A 20456-nucleotide genomic window follows, 5' to 3' on the forward strand; every position below is an offset into this window, starting at 1 on the left:
ATACATTTTTTCCTTTGCTACACATAAGAAAGAAATGTTAAAAAAGGGGGATGTAGTGATATATATATACATAGAGACCTGTAAAGGGTTAATGATTACATCTTAGTGTAACACAACCACTAGATGGCAACACTAGATTACACGATAAATATGAGAACTCAAAGGATCTTGGATCTCTTCCAACCAGGAGTGACTGGACAGCAGAGTGTTAGAGAGATAGATCACAGCATAGCTAGTTTAAATTAGTTAATACTTTAACATATTACTTGATTACTAGTTATAGTTCTGTAGAGTGTGCAAACTCAATAGTAATCAATTCGTTATTCATTAAATCTGTTTTGCTTTAAGTTGACCATTGGTGGTTTCTTCAGAATCACACCATCAGACCATTCTGGATATATAAAGCAAAGAGTAACGATATATTACCAAAGAGTAATATAACATTTGTTAGTGGGAAATGGGTAACACCAGTAAGGCAGCATTTATTACCCATCCCTAATTGCCCTTTGGAAAGTGGCAGTGAGCTGCCTTATTGAGCTATTGGAGTATTTGACTTTTCCGTTGCAGTTTGAGGTAACTGATTGGCTTGAGAGGCCATTTTAGAGAGCAGCTAAGAGTCAACCACATTGCTGCAGGTCTGGAGTCGCATACATGTAGGCAAAATCCGGGAAGGAGACAGATTTCCTATTCTAAAGGATGTTAATGAACCAGGTTTGTTTTTGCAACAACCTGGTAGATTCAAGATCATTATTATTATTGGGACTAAATTCCTACTCCAGATTTAATTCATCGATTTAATTATTAAAATTAGAATTTCCCCAGCAGCCACAGTGGGATTTGAACTTATGTTGCTAGAGCATTTGTTTGGGTAGCTGGATGTCGTCGTCCAATTTGGGGATCAGATTGAACAGACTCAGGGTTTCCAAGGGGATCGGTGGTCCCCAGCTGCATGCCCTATGGGCAGGAGGGTGCATTGGCATTGCTGGTGCCACCTGGGTACCCTGACTGTGCCAGCCTGGCACCTTGGCAGTGCCAACCTGGCACCTTGGCAGTGTCACCTGGGCACCAGTACCAAATGGCGCTCGCCTGATGTCCTTGAGGCGAAGGGATTGAATCCCAAAGCCTTAGATACCTTGGCAATCTGCACATTAAAGTAAGGTTTACTGCCTTGCTCTAATCTGCAGATTTGCCAAAAAGTGATCCTGCCCATTGTGGCCAGGATTCTCCTTGAAACGTCTCGTGAGATTCCGTTGACTCTCGCGAGGTGTTGCGAGCTAGGTGGATCTGGGGAGCTGGGTCTCCCGGCTTTCACTGGCCACCCTGCGCCGCAGTGTGGCCGGATGATCGTGCCCCTTGGGAAATCTGGAAGGTAAAAGGAGGTGAGAAAAGCTGCATCCATAAGGCAGGTTCCTTTACAGCACTGCTTGTGGGTGAGGAGAGGGAATGTTTTCCCCAAGCTCAAAATGCTTATCTGAAACTACTCCTGTCAACACCATCAACCCTACCCCCATTAAAGCTGCAATCAGTCAGCTCTCCTTCCATCCCTTGGTCCCTCACACCCCTCTAGCAGCATCTCCCCAACATAACAACCATTTATTCACTCTCCTGCATCCCATTTTCAGACCCAACCACCATTTTCTCCCCAATCTCCACCCCCCCCCCCCCCCTGTTGTGTTATGCTTCGTCATGTAGCATAAGTTGCTTCCTTGATGTATGCTCTGACAAAGGAAGATTCAGACTTGGAGATAGGTTTAACACATTTATTGAACAGTTAACAATTCTCCTACTTGAGTTCGACTCTACTGCTAATAGCAACTCAGTCTAACTAACCAGCCTGCTCTATGCCATGCGGTGGGTGTGATGCTTCTGATCTGCCCCTGTCCTTCTCACTGAGTGTTGCCTGTGCAAAGAGAAAGAGCATGTGTGTCCTGGTCCTTTTATATGGGTTGCCCCCTTGTGGTAGTGTCAACTCTGGGTGTCTTGATTGCCCATTGGTCGTGTCCTATTCTAAGTGTTCATTAGCTGTATGTCTGTATGTCATGACATCTCCGGTGCTCCCTCCAGTGTTTACTTAGTTGGAGTGTATTTACATTAACCCCTTGTGTATTTACAGTTATGCATATCACCATATCCCCCCTTCTTTCGTGTTACATATTTTCTGTAAAGTGTTAAAGAAAATTGGACAAAATAGGTAGATAAGTGATGACATGTACAAATCATGATGACAGTGATGATTATACAATACCAAATAATATGTATGAGTCCAAAGTTCATGAATTTACACGGTCGAGTGGCTTTCTTGTGCTGTTATGGAAGTGTCGATGTTGATGTTGTCATTTCCTTGCGAACGCCGTCAGTGTTCCTGTGCTTAAGGAACCAAGAAGTCATCAGGAGATGTGCAAATGGTCAAATCACTCCATTGTCTGATCTGGACTCTTTTTTTTTTTGATGCTTGTGGTAGCGATTCTTTAAGTCATCTTTCCTGTCTGACCTGGACTGGTGTCTGTGTTTGCGGTATTGATGCCGTATATTAGCTGCCTTGAAAGCTGGTCTGCCTGTTTGTAGTGTAGCAAACGTGAATTTGTAAGATGCGTTATCATGCCATGGTATGTCTGCACACTTGCCATTGTCTTGAGCTGTGCTGTCACAGTGTCCTGCATTTGCAGAGTTGTACCATGCCGTACCAGTCGTTGTTCCAGAGTTGTTGTTTTTGTCATGCTTGTTGTTGACGTTGGTGCCTTTGGTACTCTTCTTGTTGTTGTCTTTGTTGTTGTTTTCGTATGTTTAGTTGTTGTGTCTGTTGCGCTCAATGACCACACAGAGTGGAGAATTCGAGTCCTTCACGAAGTTACTTGTGTCAATGTCCTTTGTGGCATCTGCTGCTTCATTGAGTGTGCCGTCTCTGATTCCTCGGCGCTCCCCGTCTGGAGTCATGTCCGGTTCACTGGAATCATCTTTGGCTTGTCGATACTCCCCGTCTGGAGTCCTTTCTGGTTCACCTGAATCAGCTTTGGTTTCTTGACACGCCCCGTCTGGAGTCATTTCAGGTTCACTTGAATCATCTGAGGTGTCACTTGAATCGTCTGAGATGTCTTTATGCTCGCTATGTCCAAGGAAGAAATCAACATCTGAGTCGTAGTCTTCAAGGACTAAATCATCTCTTAGGGCGGTGCTAACTGCTTGTTGCAGGGTTCTGCGGAGGTTACTTTCAGCTACTGGTCGAAGTTCAGGCATTGTGCTGTCGTTCCAGGTGAAGGAATTGCGTTTAGTGGCTTTAAAACTATTTTTCACTTTTTGGGGACATTTCCCCTTTAAGTGGGTGTGGTCTGGGGCCTCTGACGTCATGACGCTTGTGACGTAGAGCGTAGGACTGGATTGCGCCTGTGCAGATCGCTTTTCCTTTACCGTGCGCTCTTTGCGCAACTGCGCATGCACGGCTTCTCGCGTACAAAACACTGTTTTGCCGGTTCACGTCTTCTGGGGAACTGCGCATGTGCGGTTCCTTTCTCAAGATGGCTGCCAATCAAAACTGCCGTTTTCCTCAGCTGCAAGCCTACCTTTGCCTTGTGGTGAGTATAGGTGCCAGTTTTACCGATTTCTTCTGTTGTGTTTACCTCGCAGTAGTTTTTAAACTTGTCCACGACTGTCTGGAAGTCTCTCTTGCCTTGCCCTTTGGAGTACCTGAAGGAGTTAAAGATTTCTGTTGCACTTTCACCCACAATGGTGAATGGAAGCTTTATCTTCTCAGCATCGGCCACGCCATCTAGGTCGGATGCTACCATGTAGATCTCAAATCTCTGTTTGAATGCACGCCAGTTGGCACTGAGATTGCCGTGGTACCGGAGCTGCTGAGGAACCGGAATTTTGAACATCTTGCGTGGGTGCTGTTGCTGGTAGTCACAGATCTTGAGTTGAACTATATAGACTCAACAGACACTCACTGGTATCATGGTGTGTTATGCTTCTTCATGTAGCATAAGCTGCTTCCTTGATGTATGCTCTGACAAAGGAAGGTTCAGACTTGGAGATAGCTTTAACACATATATTGAACAGTTAACAATTCTCCTACTCGAGTTCGACTCTCCTGCTAATCTTGCTATAGTAACTCAGTCTAACTAACCAGTCTGCTCTATGCCATGCGGTGGGTGTGATGCTTCTGATCTGCCCCTGTCCTTCTCTTTGAGTGTCGCCTGCGCAAAGAGAAAGAGCATGTGTGTCCTGGTCCTTTTATATGGGTTGCCCCCTTGTGGTAGTGTCACCTCTGGGTGTCTTGACTGCCCATTGGTCATGTCCTATTCTAAGTGTTCATTAGTTGTATGTCTTGTCCTTTGTGTATTTACAGGGATGCATATCACCCCCCCCCCACCCCGCTACAAATCATGCCTGCCTCTCACAAAGGTGGGCCGACGTCGGGAAAAACAAATTGCAAATATTCAAGAAACCTGGGGCGGATGCTCCGTTGCCTGATCATCTGCCTCCATCCTGGTATCACCACATCAATCATCGATATCCTCATTCATTAATCTTTAGATTTTACTGTTTCTGACTGGTCTCCCATAATACACCTGCCATTATCTCACTTACCCACCACTTCTGTCCTTGCTAATCTGCCTGGTTTCCTAACCCATATTTAAAATTACCAGCATGTCAAGATTACCTTTCTTACCCTTTTCAGGCACCATTATTCCTGAATTGCTCTAACTCTGACCTTTCCTGCACATGGCTCCCCTTGTCTGTCACGCAACAACAGTTGGCCATGCCTTCAGCTGCCTAGATTCAATGTTCTGAAATTCTCTTCATAAATTTCTCCTATTCTTTTTCTCTTCTTTTCAGTACCTCCTCCTCAAAACCCACCTTTTCAACCAAGCTTTCAGTTACTCATCCGAGTATTCCCTTCTTTGACTCAGCAAATTCTCTGTGCAGCACCTTGGCATACATTTCTATGTTAAAGGTGGTATATAAATACAAGTTGTTGTTTTTGTGGTTGCAGTGATCAGAGTATGGCAACAAAAAAGAAAATACCATAGAACTTGCATGATGCTAAATTGTTTAAGCTTAGCATTGAAAGAAATTGGGTAGTATATCTCAGAAAACATTCACTCGGGATTGAATTCTGGTCAATGGTGAGACCACCTGTGGTGGCTTTACCTCACTGTGCACCTGCAACAGCGTAATTTTAACCACTCTGGAATTTCTCAGTCAACGCTACTGCTGATTGCTGACATTAAAAAGTATATTCAACATGTTGAGAAAGATCTTTTCATAATTTTGGAATTCAAAAGCAAAATACAGCAGATGCTGAAAATCCCAAATAATATTAGGATTCAATGTCAGACCTCCAACCTGCCTAGGTAAACAGCAAGTACTCAAAATGTTGAATTGTTTCAAATCGGTTTCTTACCTTTATAGCTGCCCCATTGTCAGTAAGACTTTTAATGATAACTCCTTCGCTTGTGTTGTCTTCACTAATCGCAAGACCAAGGCCACTCTGGTCCTATAAATTAGATTTTAGAGTCAATATTTTACACTCTGACTGTTCATCAACTTGTATTCAGCGAGTCATTACTAACCTATCAAATAATATGCTACACAGATCAAAAAGTTCTATGTGAAATTCTATTTTGTATTGTTAGCTGATCTCAGGAATGAAGGAGCACTACAATTGTTCTCCATGTCCTTGGACTCAAATGGGGGCAGATGGGGATGGAGAATCACCCAGGGATTTTGCTCTTGGCTGCGATCCATGGAACCTGCTGGAGAGCACACTTTTGCTATCTAAGGTGGAAACAGAATTGAGATTATCTGCCATGCCTCAACTCTTGGGTTCAAGTTCATGCTAACACTCTAAGCTTATACATGAAATGCCTGAGGACCACTAGTACCAATACCAGAGTGGGAGCTAATATGTGCAGGGTGCGGGAACATGCTTAGCCAAGCCAGTTTCTTACTCTGGCAATGGACACTTCTTGTAGAATCCCATCATCAACCTTACAACTTGTATCAATGTAACATCCATTTATATGTGTACCATTACTCCTTATACTAGAAGCCCATATATTAGATCTTCATTGTATTTATGAAAATCTGTCATGGTAGATGGCATGTACTTTTCTAAAAGGGTGATCTATATTACAAAAATATTTGTTAGTGAGTAAAATGGAAGCACGGTAACACAGTGGTTAGCACTGTTTCTTCACAGCAGCAGGGACCCGATTCGATTCCTGGCTTGGGTCACTGTCTGTGCGGAGTCTGCACGTTCACCCAGTGTCTGCATGGGTTTCTTCTAGGTGCTCTGGTTTCCTCCCACAAGTCCCAAAAGACGTGCATATTAGGTGAATTGGACATTCTGAATTCTCCCTCAGTGTTCCCCAATTAGGTGCTGTAGTGTAGCGACTCGGGAATTTTCACAGTAACTTCATTGCAGTGCTAATGTAAGCCGAGCTGTAACACTAATAAAGATTATTATTATTATGCACAGCGCCTCTGCCCATGAAGATGAGCGCAGGTATCTTTTCTCCCCTTTTGTCTGTAAACCAATATGGGCGAGATCTAACGGTTGTGTTATGCCCGGAAAGCAGCGAGGCGCGGCCGGTAGATGATGGGCGATCACTATTCTATCTACCCGGCTCGCCACACCTCAGGAGATCGAACACGACCTCGCGAAACATCATGATGTGTATCCCGCCCGTTGTGGGCGGGATCATGTTTTCGCAAATCGGCATATTAGAGTGAGACAGTTAATCCCACGATCTACCCAAGATGTGGGATCTAATCTCTCCGCCTTGGAGATCTCAGATGAGTGCCGTTCAATGCTGCTCCTCACAAACCGGGACCAGAGGGAATTGCACGCGTGGGGATCTCCCACGGGATCGGGGGCCCCAGGTGCTTGCCCTCTGGTAGGGTGGAACCCTGGCACTGCTGTTGGCACTTGGCACTGCTGGTGCCCACCTGGGTGTCAGCCTGGCACTGCCAAAGTGCCCAGGTGGCACTGCCAGGTGCCTGACAGGCAGTGTCAAGATTCCAGGCTTGCATTTTTCCCACAATGTGGATCAGGCCAGGGGTGCCCTGTGCGGGTGCATGGAGGCCTCAGGACCCACTTATATGCGAGTTGGGGCTTGGGAGGGGTTTTGGGAGTCACATCAGGGGTAGAGAGATCGGCACGCCATTTAAAGATGGTGTCCTGATCTCCTTCTGCACTCCGGTGACCGGAGCTCCTCAGTGCTGAAAACTGGACTAAGTGCATCCTCGTCGGGGAGTTCCTCGCTGAGGCCCCGAATGGCCATTTGATAGCATGGTGTTTCCCAGCTAATCGCACATGTTACAGAACTCTGTTGCCATTCAGGTAGATCGTCCCCTATATCTCAAATAGCTAATGTACAGGTTTGCCTGTAAACCGCATATCACAAAAGCGAACGTACAGATTTCAATGAAACTTGGCACATAGATAAGGTATATCCCAAGGAAGAACTGAATAGATTTTGGCGAAGGTGTAGATCTGGATCCAGATTGTTAATTTTTTTTTTTTTTAAAAGGATCTGTGAACATTGGAGATAGGGACAAATTGAATTTTTTAAAAATTGTTGTTCATTTCAGAATGTTGTGAATTGTCTCAGCTGTAATAATATGAGAGAGTCTTCAGAGCAAGTTGTTGGATGAGGATTTGCCTGAAGCTTCCTCAAGTGAGATGGAAGCTCTTAATAAAAAAATTTTTTCCCTCAGTTTTGGAGACACAGAGCATCAACCAGTGGATAGTCTCAAAGAAGAGCAGCATAATTGTAATAACGTTGCGTCAACACAGGATGACAAAGATATGCGCTCTTCTAAATTCCCTCTTCACTTGTTCACAATTTATTCAAGTAAAGGCAATCTGCTGCCATGGTATTTAAGTCCAGTTCATTTCTTATGCAACACTCGATTATAGATGGTCAAAGCTAATTTATTTACAACTCATACAACCTGCTCTTTTTGCTGCTGATTTCATTGTGGCTGCTCCTGGCACAGATGGAAACAAGCTGCTGTTTTAATAAACAACTAACCCTGTTGCGCTATGCATTGCTCACTTCCACTAAATAGCTTTCATATACGAGGATCATCCTAACATTCTTTCCTGTTACCCCTACATTTTTTTTCTCCTACAATCTTCGCAGAGGTTTCTAATGCATTCAGGTGCATTTTAGAATTGGCTTTCAGAATTTAGAAAACTATTGTGACACGCCCTTTTAATTGTCCCCTTACCAATTTTTCATTTGCATGACTAGTTTTCTCCCTGCACACAAATAACTCTGCACCTGGAGCTGTGCATAATTACGACAAAGAGCTGACCCTGGAAATTAAGTGCAAACAGCACTCTCATTTGTGAATGTCAGTCTAAATCCTGTTTCGAGCTATTTGGGTATAAACTGCACCCGTTTCAAACATACCTAATTGCCTCTGTAAACGCTAACAAATGAGATGAAAACAAAACATGCATTCAAATGGCATTGAATTGACAGTCTTTCCACACAAAGGGGGATATTTGACACAGCTGATTTGATGAGAACTGGTAAGCCAGTTGACAGCTGGTGGTTAGTTCAACATTCAGATTCAGAACTTCCCGAGGGATTTAAAAAAATGCAAGTTCTTTTATATCAATTTTTTAAAATAGAAATTCTTATTTGGAGTTTTTCCATTTTTACAAATAACGCAACAAGATCCTCAAAACTGGTACAGTCTAGTATAAATGCTTCAGCGTACATAAATGCAGAAAAAAGTCAGCAGAACACTAACACAGTTAGTTCAGTTTAATTATTAATTTTGGTGCCTCCGCTTATACCAGAATTGACAGCAAACAGATAAACTAGAGAATGAGGGAGAAGAAGATAAAGCCATGAAAACACGGAAAGTGATGCACACCTTCACCCGTATCAGAGACACCGTTCAGGCCCTGCCAATACCGGAAAGCCGAATGCACTCGCCACCAAGGATACCCCATCGACAGGGAGAAGAATCATCAAGACACCCATCAACGGCATATCTCAGGGAAAAATACAACTCTACTCCATCCAAAAGGATAAGGGACACTCGCTAGAACCAAATATAACAAATTGTTCATACAGCCCACAAGCTGATAAGATTTCCGCACTATGTTCGAGCGCGCATCAAAACCTACAACTCCAATTACACCATCAATCAAACATTATAACATATTTTCCTCCGATATTAGATCTGCCTTCACCTTTTCAGGAGCCACACATGAAATAAAGAAAATAGAGGCAGAAAAAATTTGCGAAGGCATTAGTTCTTTTTTTAAAATAAATTTAGAGCACCCAATTATTTATTTCAATTAAGGGGCAATTTAGCACGGCAAATGCACCTAACCTGCACATCTTCGGGTTGTGGGGGTGAGGCCTATGCAGACATGGGGAGACTGTGCAAACTCCACACTGTCAGTGACCCGAGGTCGGGATCAAACTCTGGTCCTCAGCACCATAGGCAGCAGTACTAACCACTGTGCCGCCGTGCCATCTACAAAGGCATTAGTTCTAAGAGAATATAACCGCAAGAGGCAACAACGCCCAAAAATCCAGGACAGAGTAATCATTATTCCACAACTCATACAGAGAATAACAGCAAATATTCATACAACTGATTTAAGATTGTAATCAATGACGAATTGCATCACAGATAATGACTGACTGACACACACACACACACACACACACCCTTCACAAAAGAGATATCAAAGACAGCATAGCCTCATATGAAACAGGACACCAAAGCCTCAAGAAGGTGTCCCCATATAAGAACACTTCCTCCTCCCCCCAATCTCACCCTCAACTGAAGAAAGACTCCAAGACTAACCCAAGAAAGGGTAGGTATCCGAAGATTAACCAACCACATCTGACATACACGGGCAGCACGGCAACACAGTGGTTAGCACAGTCGTTTCACAGCTCCAGGTTCCCAGGTTCGATTCCCGGCTTGGGTCACTGACTGTGCGGAGTCTGCACTTTCTTCACGTGCCTGCGTGGGTTTTCTCCAGGTGCTCCAGTTTCCTCCCACAGTCGCAAGATGTGCAGGTTAGGTGGATTGGCCATGCTAAATTCCCTTTACTGTCCAAAAAGGTTAGGTGGGGTTACTGGGTTACAGGGATAGAGTGGAGGTGTGGGTTAAAGTAGGGTGTTCTTTCCAAGGGCCAGTGCAAACTCAATGGGTCAAATGGCCTCCTACTGTACTGTAAATTCTATGATTCTATGCACCAATACTTATTTCCCAATCTCCAACAACACCAGAGGCTTCAACCGCAAAAGATTAAAAAAAGGAACCCAGTCCCCTGTAGGATACATAAGTCTGATTCTGATTGTACTTTCTCAGGAGACAAACAAGGGTTCCATAATCCCAAAAGAAGAAAAGTACAGAATAAAAACATGACATTGATAATTCTAATGGAGGGGCTTTCCTACCTACAATTAGGACTTGCAAGGTCATACCAACCACTTCTTCTACACCCCCTACCTGCCACCCTGCTGTGGCACTACTCATCTTCTGTGTAAACAAAAGGAAGGCAACTAAAACAAGGTACTCCCTAATTATAAAAGCAAGGGTTACAGCATATATATAAAAACAAAACTAGATAAATACTCCACAGCCCTCAGGATAATATCACTGTTGTCAAGTGAGAGTGCCTTTAAGAAATGGGTGTTTATGAAATAGCTGCAGTGATGTCAGTGTATGGGTGGAGCTGGGCTCTTCTCTGCTTTTACTTCCGTTTTGAGCTGAAAAGCTGCTTTGTGGCTCGGTTTAGTTTCGCTTTGAGTTGGAGAGCTGCAGACAAAGCATGCAGATGTATACTGGTATCTCTCTACAAGCTAAAGAATGTCTTCAGTTCATTGATGATTTCAAAGTAATACCTGTTTCTGTAGAGAATTCAAACCTACTGTGTTTGTTAAAAAGTGTTTAGGCTTATAGATGTTGTTCGGAAAGTTCCTAAGGGTTACCTATAGAATATTGTATTTGGGAAAGTATCAGTGTTTGTAGTTGATAAGATGTTTACTGTGTGTTTATAAAGTGTTAACTGAATTCATAGAATAAACATTGTTTTGTTTTAAAAATACTTTAGATCTCTGTTGCATCACACATGTAAAGTGGGCCTTTGTGCTCCCCACAACCAAAATCTATTAAAAGTTGTGGGTCAGGTGAACTCATGGAGGGCAGCACGGTAGCATTGTGGATAGCACAATTGCTTCACAGCTCCAGGGTCCCAGGTTCAATTCCGGCTTGGGTCACTGTCTGTGCGGAGTCTGCACATCCTCCCCGTGTGTGCATGGGTTTCCTCCGGGTGCTCCGGTTTCCTCCCACAGTCCAAAGATGTGCAGGTTAGGTGGATTGGCCATGATAAATTGCCCTTAGTGTCCAGAATTTCCCTTAGTGTTGGGTGGGGTTACTGGGTTGGGTGGGGTTACTGGGTTATGGGGATAGGGTGGAGGTGTGGACCTTGGGTAGGGTGCTCTTTCCAAGAGCCGGTGCAGACTCGATGGGCCAAATGGCCTCCTTCAGCACTGTAAATTCTATGAATCTATGAATCAAACACTGATACTTTCCCAAATGCAATATTCTATAGGCAACCCTTCGTAACTTTCCTAACAACATCCATAAGACAAAACACTTTTCAACAAAGACAGTAGGTTTGAATTCTCTACAGAAACAGGTATTACTCTGAAATCATCAAATGAGCTGAATACATTCCTTAGCTTGTAGAGAGATACCAGTATACATCTGCTTGCTTTGACTGCAGCTCTCCAACTCAAAGCGAGACTAAACAGAGCCACAAAGCAGCTTTCCAGCTCAAAACGAAAGTAAAAGCAGAGCAGAGCCCAGCTCCACCCACATACTGACATCACTACAGCTATTTGATAATTATCCATTTCTTAAAGGCACACTCACATGACACTGTCCACAAAGATTGGGAAGGCCAAGACCATGGGGGATCAAGATTAACATCACAAAGGAACAAAGTTTATGATTAATGATGAACTGCAGCATAATATAACCATGCATGGAGCTTGGAAAGGCCAGAGTCATGATAGGATCATTGAGCAGCAACCGGGATCCATCCAGAGTTCCATCAAAGTTCCATCGAAGCCATGCCATCATCCCGATACCTTGGCAAAAAGGCACCTAGGCCCCAGTGGGTGGCGAACACCCATTGTGTCTGGCTGTCTCCAACCCTTCTCGACAAACACAGAGGACAGGACAAAGTAAAACCAGTGGTTGGGGTCTCCAATCGACTCCAGCCCTCAAAGACCGGATACAATGTGTTCCATCGAACTCAAAATGCCCAACCTTCAAATCGAGATTGTGAAACCATGACAGTCAGTTCTCACATTCGGCTGGGAATTCATCCCCAGCTTCCCTCGGGAGGCGTTGCGCCAAACACTGCTTCTCCGGCCCCATCTCCATGAATCAACCAGGATGTTCGATATACCATACAGCAGGGCTTCTAAGAACTGAAGGCGAGCCCCCACAGAGGAAACTGCTCTATCGACAACCAGGGTTCTCTTCTCCGCTTCATCCCTTAGGATATCTTGCAATTTGTCATAGGGAGCACCAATAATCTGGGCCAGGGATCAATAATCTTTGAGTGAGGTGGTGGATAACCACATCACTCACAATGCAGCCATCATCTCGACGCCAATTGCATCGCAGAAATGGAGGCCTGCGAGGACTTCCGGGTGCGGCGATGACCAGCTAAGTCGCACATTTCGGCACCTCCCGTTTCAACGGACTTTTGGGCTCTTATCGGGAGCCTCAACGGAAATTTTCAAAGGTGCTGGCGCCGATGCTGCAGCGATTGAGGGGCTGAAAGAGACGCAAAATACCCAAGAGATGGAGCTCCGTGGAGCGAAGGCAAAGGCTGCCGAAAAGGAGGACGAGATACAGGGCCTGGTGGTGAAGACGCTGATGCACGAGGCGCTACACAAGAGGTGTATGGTGAGATTGGAAGCCCTGGAAAATAGCTCGAGCAGGAAAAACTTAAGGATTTGGGGTCTCCCCGAAGGGGCAGAGGGAGCAGACGTTGGGGCGTACGTGAGCGTGATGCTCCATACCTTAATGGGAGCTGAGGCCCCGACGGGCCCCCTGGAAGTGGAGGAAGCGTACCGGGTCCTCGTGAGAACACTAAAGGCAGGGGAAATACCGCGAGCAATAGTGGTGAGATTCCACCGCTACAAGGACAGGGAGATGGTCCTGAGGTGGGCTAAGAAGACACGGAGCAGCAGATGGGAGAACGCGGTGATCCGAGTCTACCAAGATTGGAGTGCGGAGGTGGCGAGAAGGAGGGCGAGTTTCAATCGGGCTAAGGCGTTGCTCCACAGGAAGAAAGTGAAATTCGGAATGTTGCAGCCGACAAGACTGTGGGTTACACACCAGGGCAAACACCACTACTTCGAGACGGCAGAGGATGCGTGGACATTCATTCAAGAGGAGAAGTTGGACTAGATTTGGGAAAATATGCTTGGAATGAAGTAGCGAGGTGGTGGCAAGGAATTGTAAATCAGATGGGGGAATTTTTTCCCCTCGAAGGGGGGACACACGAAGAAATGTGGGCGCCGGTGGGGAAGGGGATGGGGGAAGGAGAGAGGGAGCTGCGCCATTAGGGGCGGGGCCGAGAGGGAAGCACGGGCTTTGTTCCCGCGCTATGGAAACTGTGGCGGGAAAAGGGGGCGTAGGAACGAGGGGGCCTCACACGCAGGGAGGCTAAGGATAAACGGGGGAAGCCGAGGTCAGCCAGAGTTTGCTGACTCCGGGAAGCAATATGAGGGGTGCAATCAAGCTAGAGCGGGATCTAGAGGAGGGGGGGGGGGATTAACTGGGTTGCTGCTACTAAGGGGAAGGGGGAGCTGTTGCGGGATGGGATGGTTGGGACGGGAGGGTGCCGTCTGGGGGACAAGCGGTTGCGTGGGAACTGGGTGAAGAGCTGGTTTAAAAAAGGGGATGGCTAGTCGACGATGGAGGGGGGTAAAGAGCCCCCCAACCCAGTTGATCACGTGGAACGTGAGAGGGTTGAATGGGCCGATTAAGAGGGCAAGGGTACTTGCGCACCTAAAGAAGCTAAAGGCAGACGTGGTTATGCTTCAGGAGACGCACCTGAAACTGGCGGATCAGGTCAGATTAAGAAAAGGATGGGTGGGACAGGTATTCCAATCGGGCTTGGATGCGAAAAACAGAGGGGTGGCAATACTGGTGGGGAAACAGGTATCGTTTGAGGCGAAGACCATAGTGGCGGACAGTGGGGGTAGGTACGTGATGGTGAGTGGCAGATTGCAAGGTGAAGCGGTGGTGCTGGTGAATGTATATGCCCCGAACTGGGATGATGCGAACTTTATGAAGCGTATGTTGGGGCGCATCCCGGACCTGGAGATGGGAAAGTTAGTAATGGGGGGGGGACTTCAATACGGTGCTGGACCTAGGGCTGGACCAGTCCTGATCTAGGACCGGGAGGAGGCCGGCAGCGGCCAAGGTGCTTAAGGGCTTTATGGAGCAGATGGGAGGAGTGGATCCCTGGAGATTTACTAGACCGAGGAGTAAAGAGTTTCCTTCTTCTCCCACGTCCATAAAGTGTACTCCCGGATAGATTTATTTTTCCTGGGAAGGGCGCTGATCCCAAAGGTGGCAGGAGCGGAGTACTCGGGTATAGCCATTTCAGATCATGCCCCACATTGGGTAGATCTGGAACTAGATGAGGAAAAGGAGCAACGCCCACTTTGGAGATTGGACATGGGACTGTTGGCGGACGAGGGGATATGTGGAAAGGTGAGGGGATGTATTGAAAGATAGCTAGAGGTCAATGATGAAGGAGAGGTCCAGGTGGGAGTAGTCTGGGAAGCGCTGAAGGCGGTGGTGAGAGGGGAGCTGATCTCCATAAGGGCCCATGAGGGGAAACAAGAGGGTAAAGAAAGGGAGAGACTGATTGGGGAGATTCTGAGGGTGGGTAGGCAATATGCGGAGGCTCCGGACGAAGGGCTATACAGGGAAAGACGGAGACTACACACGGACTTTGACTTGTTGACCACGGGTAAGGCGGAGATGCAGTGGAGGAAGGCACAGGGAGTACAGTATGAATACGTAGAGAAGGCGAGCTGACTGCTGGCCCAACAACTTAGGAAGAGGGGGGGGGGCGGCGCGAGAGATCGGAGGAGTTAGAGACGAGGAGGGAAGGATGGAACAGAGAGCGGAGAGGGTGAACAGGGTATTTAAGGTATTCTACGAGAGGCTGTATAAGGCCTAACCCCCGGAAGGGAAAGAGGGAATGGTGCACTTCCTAGACCAGTTGGAGTTCCCGAAGGTTGAGGAACAGGAGAGGACAGGACTGGGAGCGCAGATTGAGGTAGAGGAGGTGGTAAAAGGAATCGGGAGCATGCAGGCAGGGAAGGCCCCGGGACCTGATGGGTTCCCGGTAGAATTCTATAGGAAATATGTGGACCTGCTGGCCCCACTCCTGACGAGAACCTTTAATGAGGCTAGGGAAAGGTGGACACTACCCCCGACGATGTCGGAGGCAACGATATCGCTGATCCTGAAACGAGACAAAGACCGGCTGAAGTGCGGGTCATACAGGCCTATCTTCCTCCTGAATGTAGATGCAAAGTTATTGGCCAAAGTGATGGCGACAAGGATAGAGGACTGTGTCCCTGGGGTGGTGCATGGTGACCAAACAGGATTTGTTAAAGGGAGGCAATTGAATACCAATATACGGAGGCTGCTGGGGGTGATGATGATGCCCCCACCGGAGGGGGAGGCGGAGATAGTGGTGGCTATGGATGCAGAGAAGGCATTTGATAGAGTGGAATGGGACTACCTGTGGGAGGTGCTGAAGAGATTTGGATTTGGAGAGGGGTTCATTAGATGGGTTCGGCTCCTGTAAGGGGCCCGATGGCAAGTGTGATTACGAACAGGCAACGATCCGACTACTTCCAACTATATAGGGGCAATTGAGCCATTGGCAATAGCGCTGAGGGACTCTAGGAAGTGGAGAGGGGTACTTAGAGGAGGACAAGAACATCGGGTGTCACTATACGCGGATGATCTACTGTTATATGTCGCGGACCCAGTGGAGGGGATGCCCGAGATAATGCAGACAATCAGGGAGTTTGGAGAGTTTTCGGGATACAAACTGAATATGGGGAAGAGTGAACTGTTTGTGATGCACCCCGGGAAACAGGGCAGGGGAAGAGACGAGCTGCCGCTGAGGAGGGTAACAAGAGATTTCCGGTATTTAGGGATCCAGGTGGCCAGGGACTGGGGAACCTTGCATAAGCTTAACTTGACACGACTGGTAGTGCAGATGGAGGAGGACTTTAAGTGGTGGGATATGGTGCCCCTGTCATTGGCGGGCAGGGTGCAGGCGGTTAAAATGGTGGTCCTCCCGAGGTTTCTTTTTGTGTTCCAGTGCCTCCCCATACTGATTACAAAGACCTTTTAAGAAGGTGGACAGGAGCATCATGAGCTTTGTGTGGGCCGGAAAGACCCCAAGGGTAAAGAGGGGGTTCCTGCAGTGCAGTAGAGATTGGCACTGCCGAGTTTGAGTGATTATTATTGGGCCGCTAACGTGTCTATGATATGTAAGTGGATGAGGGAAGAAGAAGGAGTGGCGTGGAAAAGGCTGGAGATGGCGTCCTGTAGGGGAACTAGCTTAAAAGCACTGCCGACGGCGCCGCTGCCGTTCTCCCCGAAAAGGTACACCACAAACCCAGTGGTGGTGGCGACTCTGAAGATTTGGGGGCAATGGAGACGACATAGGGGAGTGACGGGGGCCTCAGTGTGGTCCCCGAAAAGGAACAACCACAGGTTCGTCCCGGGAAGGATAGACGGAGGTTTTCAATCTTGGCAGCGAGCAGGAATTGCGAAACTGAAGGACTTGTTCTTGGACGGGACGTTCGCGAGTCTGGGAGCACTGACAGAAAAATACGGGTTGCCACCTGGGAATGCATTTCGTTATATGCAAGTGAGGGCATTTGTGAGTCAACAGGCGAGGGAATTTCCACAGCTCCTGGCGCAAGGGATCCAGGACAGAGTGATTTTGGGGGCATGGGTGGGAGTCGGTAAGGTGTCCGATATATACAGGGAAATGAGAGACAAGGGGGAGACGATGATAGAGGAATTGAAGGGAAAATGGGAGGAGGAGCCGGGGGAAGAGATTGAGGAGGGGCTGTGGGCAGATGCCCTAAGTAGGGTAAATTCCTCGTCCTCGTGTGCCAGGCTCAGCCTGATTCAATTCAATGTACTACACAGGGCGCATCTGACGGGAGCAAGATTAAACAGGTTTTTTGGGGTGGAGGATAGGTGCGGGAGGTGCGCGGGAAGCCCTGCGAACCACACCCACATGTTTTGGTCATGTCCGGTATTGCACGGGTCTGGGTGGGTGTGGCAAAAGTGATTTCAAAGGTGGTGGGGGTCCGGGTCGAACCAGGCTGGGGGTTGGCTATATTTGGGGTTGCAGATGAGCCGGGAGTGCAGAAGCCGAGAGAGGCCGATGTTTTGGGCTTTGCGTCCCTAGTAGCCCGGTGAAGGATTCTACTTATGTGGAAAGAAGCTAAACCCCCGGGCGTGGAGGCCTGGATAAACGACATGGCAGGGTTTATAAAATTGAAGCGGATAAAGTACGCACTAAGAGGTTCGGCTCAAGGGTTCACCAGACGGTGGCAACCGTTCCTCGACTATCTCGCAGAGCGATAAGGGAAAATAGGAAAGACAACAGCAGCAACCCAGGGGGGAGGAGGGGGGGGGAGGGGGGAGGGTGCATTCGGGTCTTCGGGGTTTTTTTGTGTGTTGTTATATATTTGCTGTTCATATTTATCTTTTCAATGTTAATATTTCTTTTTGTTTCTTATTTGTGTTGGCACGTGCCATTAGTTAATATATTATTTTAAAAAACGATCAATGTATATACTGTTACAAAGTTGTAAAAATGGAAAATTCCTGGTTGATCGAAAAACTTTAATAAAATATATTTTTTTTAAAAAGAAATGTAGGCCTGCCTACTCACTAGCAAAACCGTCACAGCGAATTGGGCCTCAAACCACTTCAATCAATGAAGTATTTTCTTGATTTAACTTGGCTCCCTGTCACCGAACTTTAACCAGGATCTTCCAGGAACATAGTATAATTCGTACACATTTGGATCTTGTGGATCATGCATCAGAGTAACAAAAAGGATTAAAAGATGAGTATCGCCAGAGCTCACTTAAACGCAACCTCTCGCGTGCTTACATCACATGACCCCATATCAAATTTTGAATTAAAACGATGCATTTCAAACTGCAAATTCTTCAGCTTCATTCAGAAAATAATTTGTTTCCTTTTACAATTCCTTCTAGTTTCAGTATACAAGCATTATGTATACTGCAAGAGTCCTTTCTCTTTATCTCCTTTGTCCCATTGCTTTTGTTATTTTATTATTTTGGTCCATGGACCCATAATCGGACTAATAATAATAATCTTTATTAGTGTCACAATTAGGCTTACATTAACACACTGCGATGAAGTTACTGTGAAAATCCCCTAGTCGCCACACTCCGGCGCCTGTCTGGGTGCACAGAGGGAGAATTCAGAATGTCCAATTCACCTAACAAGCATGTCTTTTGCAACTTGTGGTTCGGAGCACCCGGAGGAAATCCACGCAGACACGGGGAGAACGTGCAGACTCGGCACAGACAGTGACCCAAGTCAGGAATCGAACCCGGGTCCCTGGCGCTGTGAAGCAACAGTACTAACCACTGTGCTACCGTGCCGCAAACCTTTAAGCAGAAAACTCAAAGTCGATATAGCCTGCTTATCACGACAGCGTGTCCCAGGTTTTGTTTTTGGAAAGGAGAGATCAGGCTTCTCGGCACCGAGTGGATTTTAAGAACCAGTTTTGGAGAGAGCTGGATCGATTGTTTGACTGGCAACAGGTGGGTTGGCCAGGGATGGTGTTCTGCCTGACAACGGTTAGTGATTGGTTCCTGCATGATGTTTTCTGAGTGAACTGGGCAGAAGTGTTTAGACCTTGGAAGTGAAAGGAATGCGCCCTCTCTCTCTTGCTTACTGGAAGCAGAGAGTGCCCGGCACACGCTTTGCTGTGAACTTGGAATGATGCTGAGTCTGCAGAAAAGGTAGCCAACCTTGCCAGAGAAAACCATCTCAAGCCTAGAAGGCAGAAGTATCAAAACGAAAGCTGAACTTCGGAGAGACACTAACCGGAAATCATCCCAGTGCATCAACGATCTTTATCCTTTTATTTTCTGAATATTTGCTTTATCTTCCCACCACCCTTTCTGTGTTGTTTGTCTGCGTTTGTGTAGAGAGTGGAGTTGGTTAGGAAGGGGGGGTTGGGAAAGGGGTATTAGATTGTCAGTTACATTTTTTTTGTCAGTTTAATCATGATACTATACTTGTGTTAACATTACAAACCTGGTGACTGCAGTTTATTGGACTCAGCCCAGGACTGTAGACATTTCAAATAAACTCTTATTTCACCTGTGTTGCAACTCTGGGTCAAGTGGGGTTGGAAGTGACCGCACACTAGCACAGGGTTTCGTTACAATACCGCAAATTGTGCAGCATGGCTCTGCCCTGCTCTTTAAATCTTCAGCTCAAGTTGTCACCTCTGCGCCAGTTCCAAGAAAAAACAGTCATTCTTTATGCTTAAGCTTTTGACACTGAGTGGCAGTAAGCTGGTTTGACTGGTTCGATACTTTATGCACAAACCAAATAGAAGCTCATCTTTACTAGACTTGAGGAATTCAAATCTAAGCTCTGCATTCACATTTCTTATTGCATTAAGCTCTACACGGCAACCTTGCAGATATCATTGACTGAAATTTCTGTCTCTTCACTTACACAGGCAGAGGGCAGGCGATATCCAAGTCTGAAGTGGGTGTGTTAAAACAAAATGCAGCACATAAGAAGTGGCCCAATTTTGATGAAATTGCATTAATAAATTACCCTAGAACACATTACTATATTAGAACAGGGACAAGACAAGAACATTAATTAAAAACTGGAATTTGAAAATCATATTTCTTACCTTAGTTAATAGTATATGCTGGACATTCTTGAAACTTGAAAAATCTGATAGAGAGGATGATTGTTCCAGGGAGGGCAATGCTCCTGTGGTGTCTAGAATCTAAACACATTATAGATTATTGTAATAACATTATGTGGAGAAAGAAATTTCTTGGAAAACCAAGTAAGCAGAATTTATTTTCCTATGAGGATGATGGAGAAGTTGTGTTTTTGCTTTGTTATTCTTTGTGGTCATCTATGTGATGGATGTGTGTGTTGAGGAATAGAACACATTCCATTTCAGTCATCCATTGTTAGCATCAATCAAGGCCAAAGTCCACTCCATTAACTGTCCTGTTCCAACTAAGAGGTTGCACTATTGCAATATTATTTTCTGGGTGAGATTGCTAATAGTTCCAACCAAATCATTTTGT

General features: G+C 46.2%; 1 protein-coding gene across 8 annotated transcripts in view; it reads right to left on the reverse strand.

Annotated features, from left to right (window-relative positions):
- The window catches only part of patj (PATJ crumbs cell polarity complex component), a 565709-nt gene that overhangs the window by 165736 nt on the left and 379517 nt on the right, over positions 1-20456 (reverse strand). For all 8 annotated transcript variants that reach the window (XM_072510952.1, XM_072510955.1, XM_072510950.1 and 5 more), the window contains 2 exons: positions 20045-20143; positions 5402-5494 (listed from right to left, as the gene is read on the reverse strand). In XM_072510952.1, coding sequence (XP_072367053.1) covers positions 5402-5494; positions 20045-20143 — 192 coding nt within the window. The remainder of the gene's footprint in view (positions 1-5401; positions 5495-20044; positions 20144-20456) is intronic.

This window comes from Scyliorhinus torazame, chromosome 7 (assembly GCF_047496885.1).
Source record: "Scyliorhinus torazame isolate Kashiwa2021f chromosome 7, sScyTor2.1, whole genome shotgun sequence".
Lineage (NCBI taxonomy): Eukaryota > Metazoa > Chordata > Chondrichthyes > Carcharhiniformes > Scyliorhinidae > Scyliorhinus > Scyliorhinus torazame.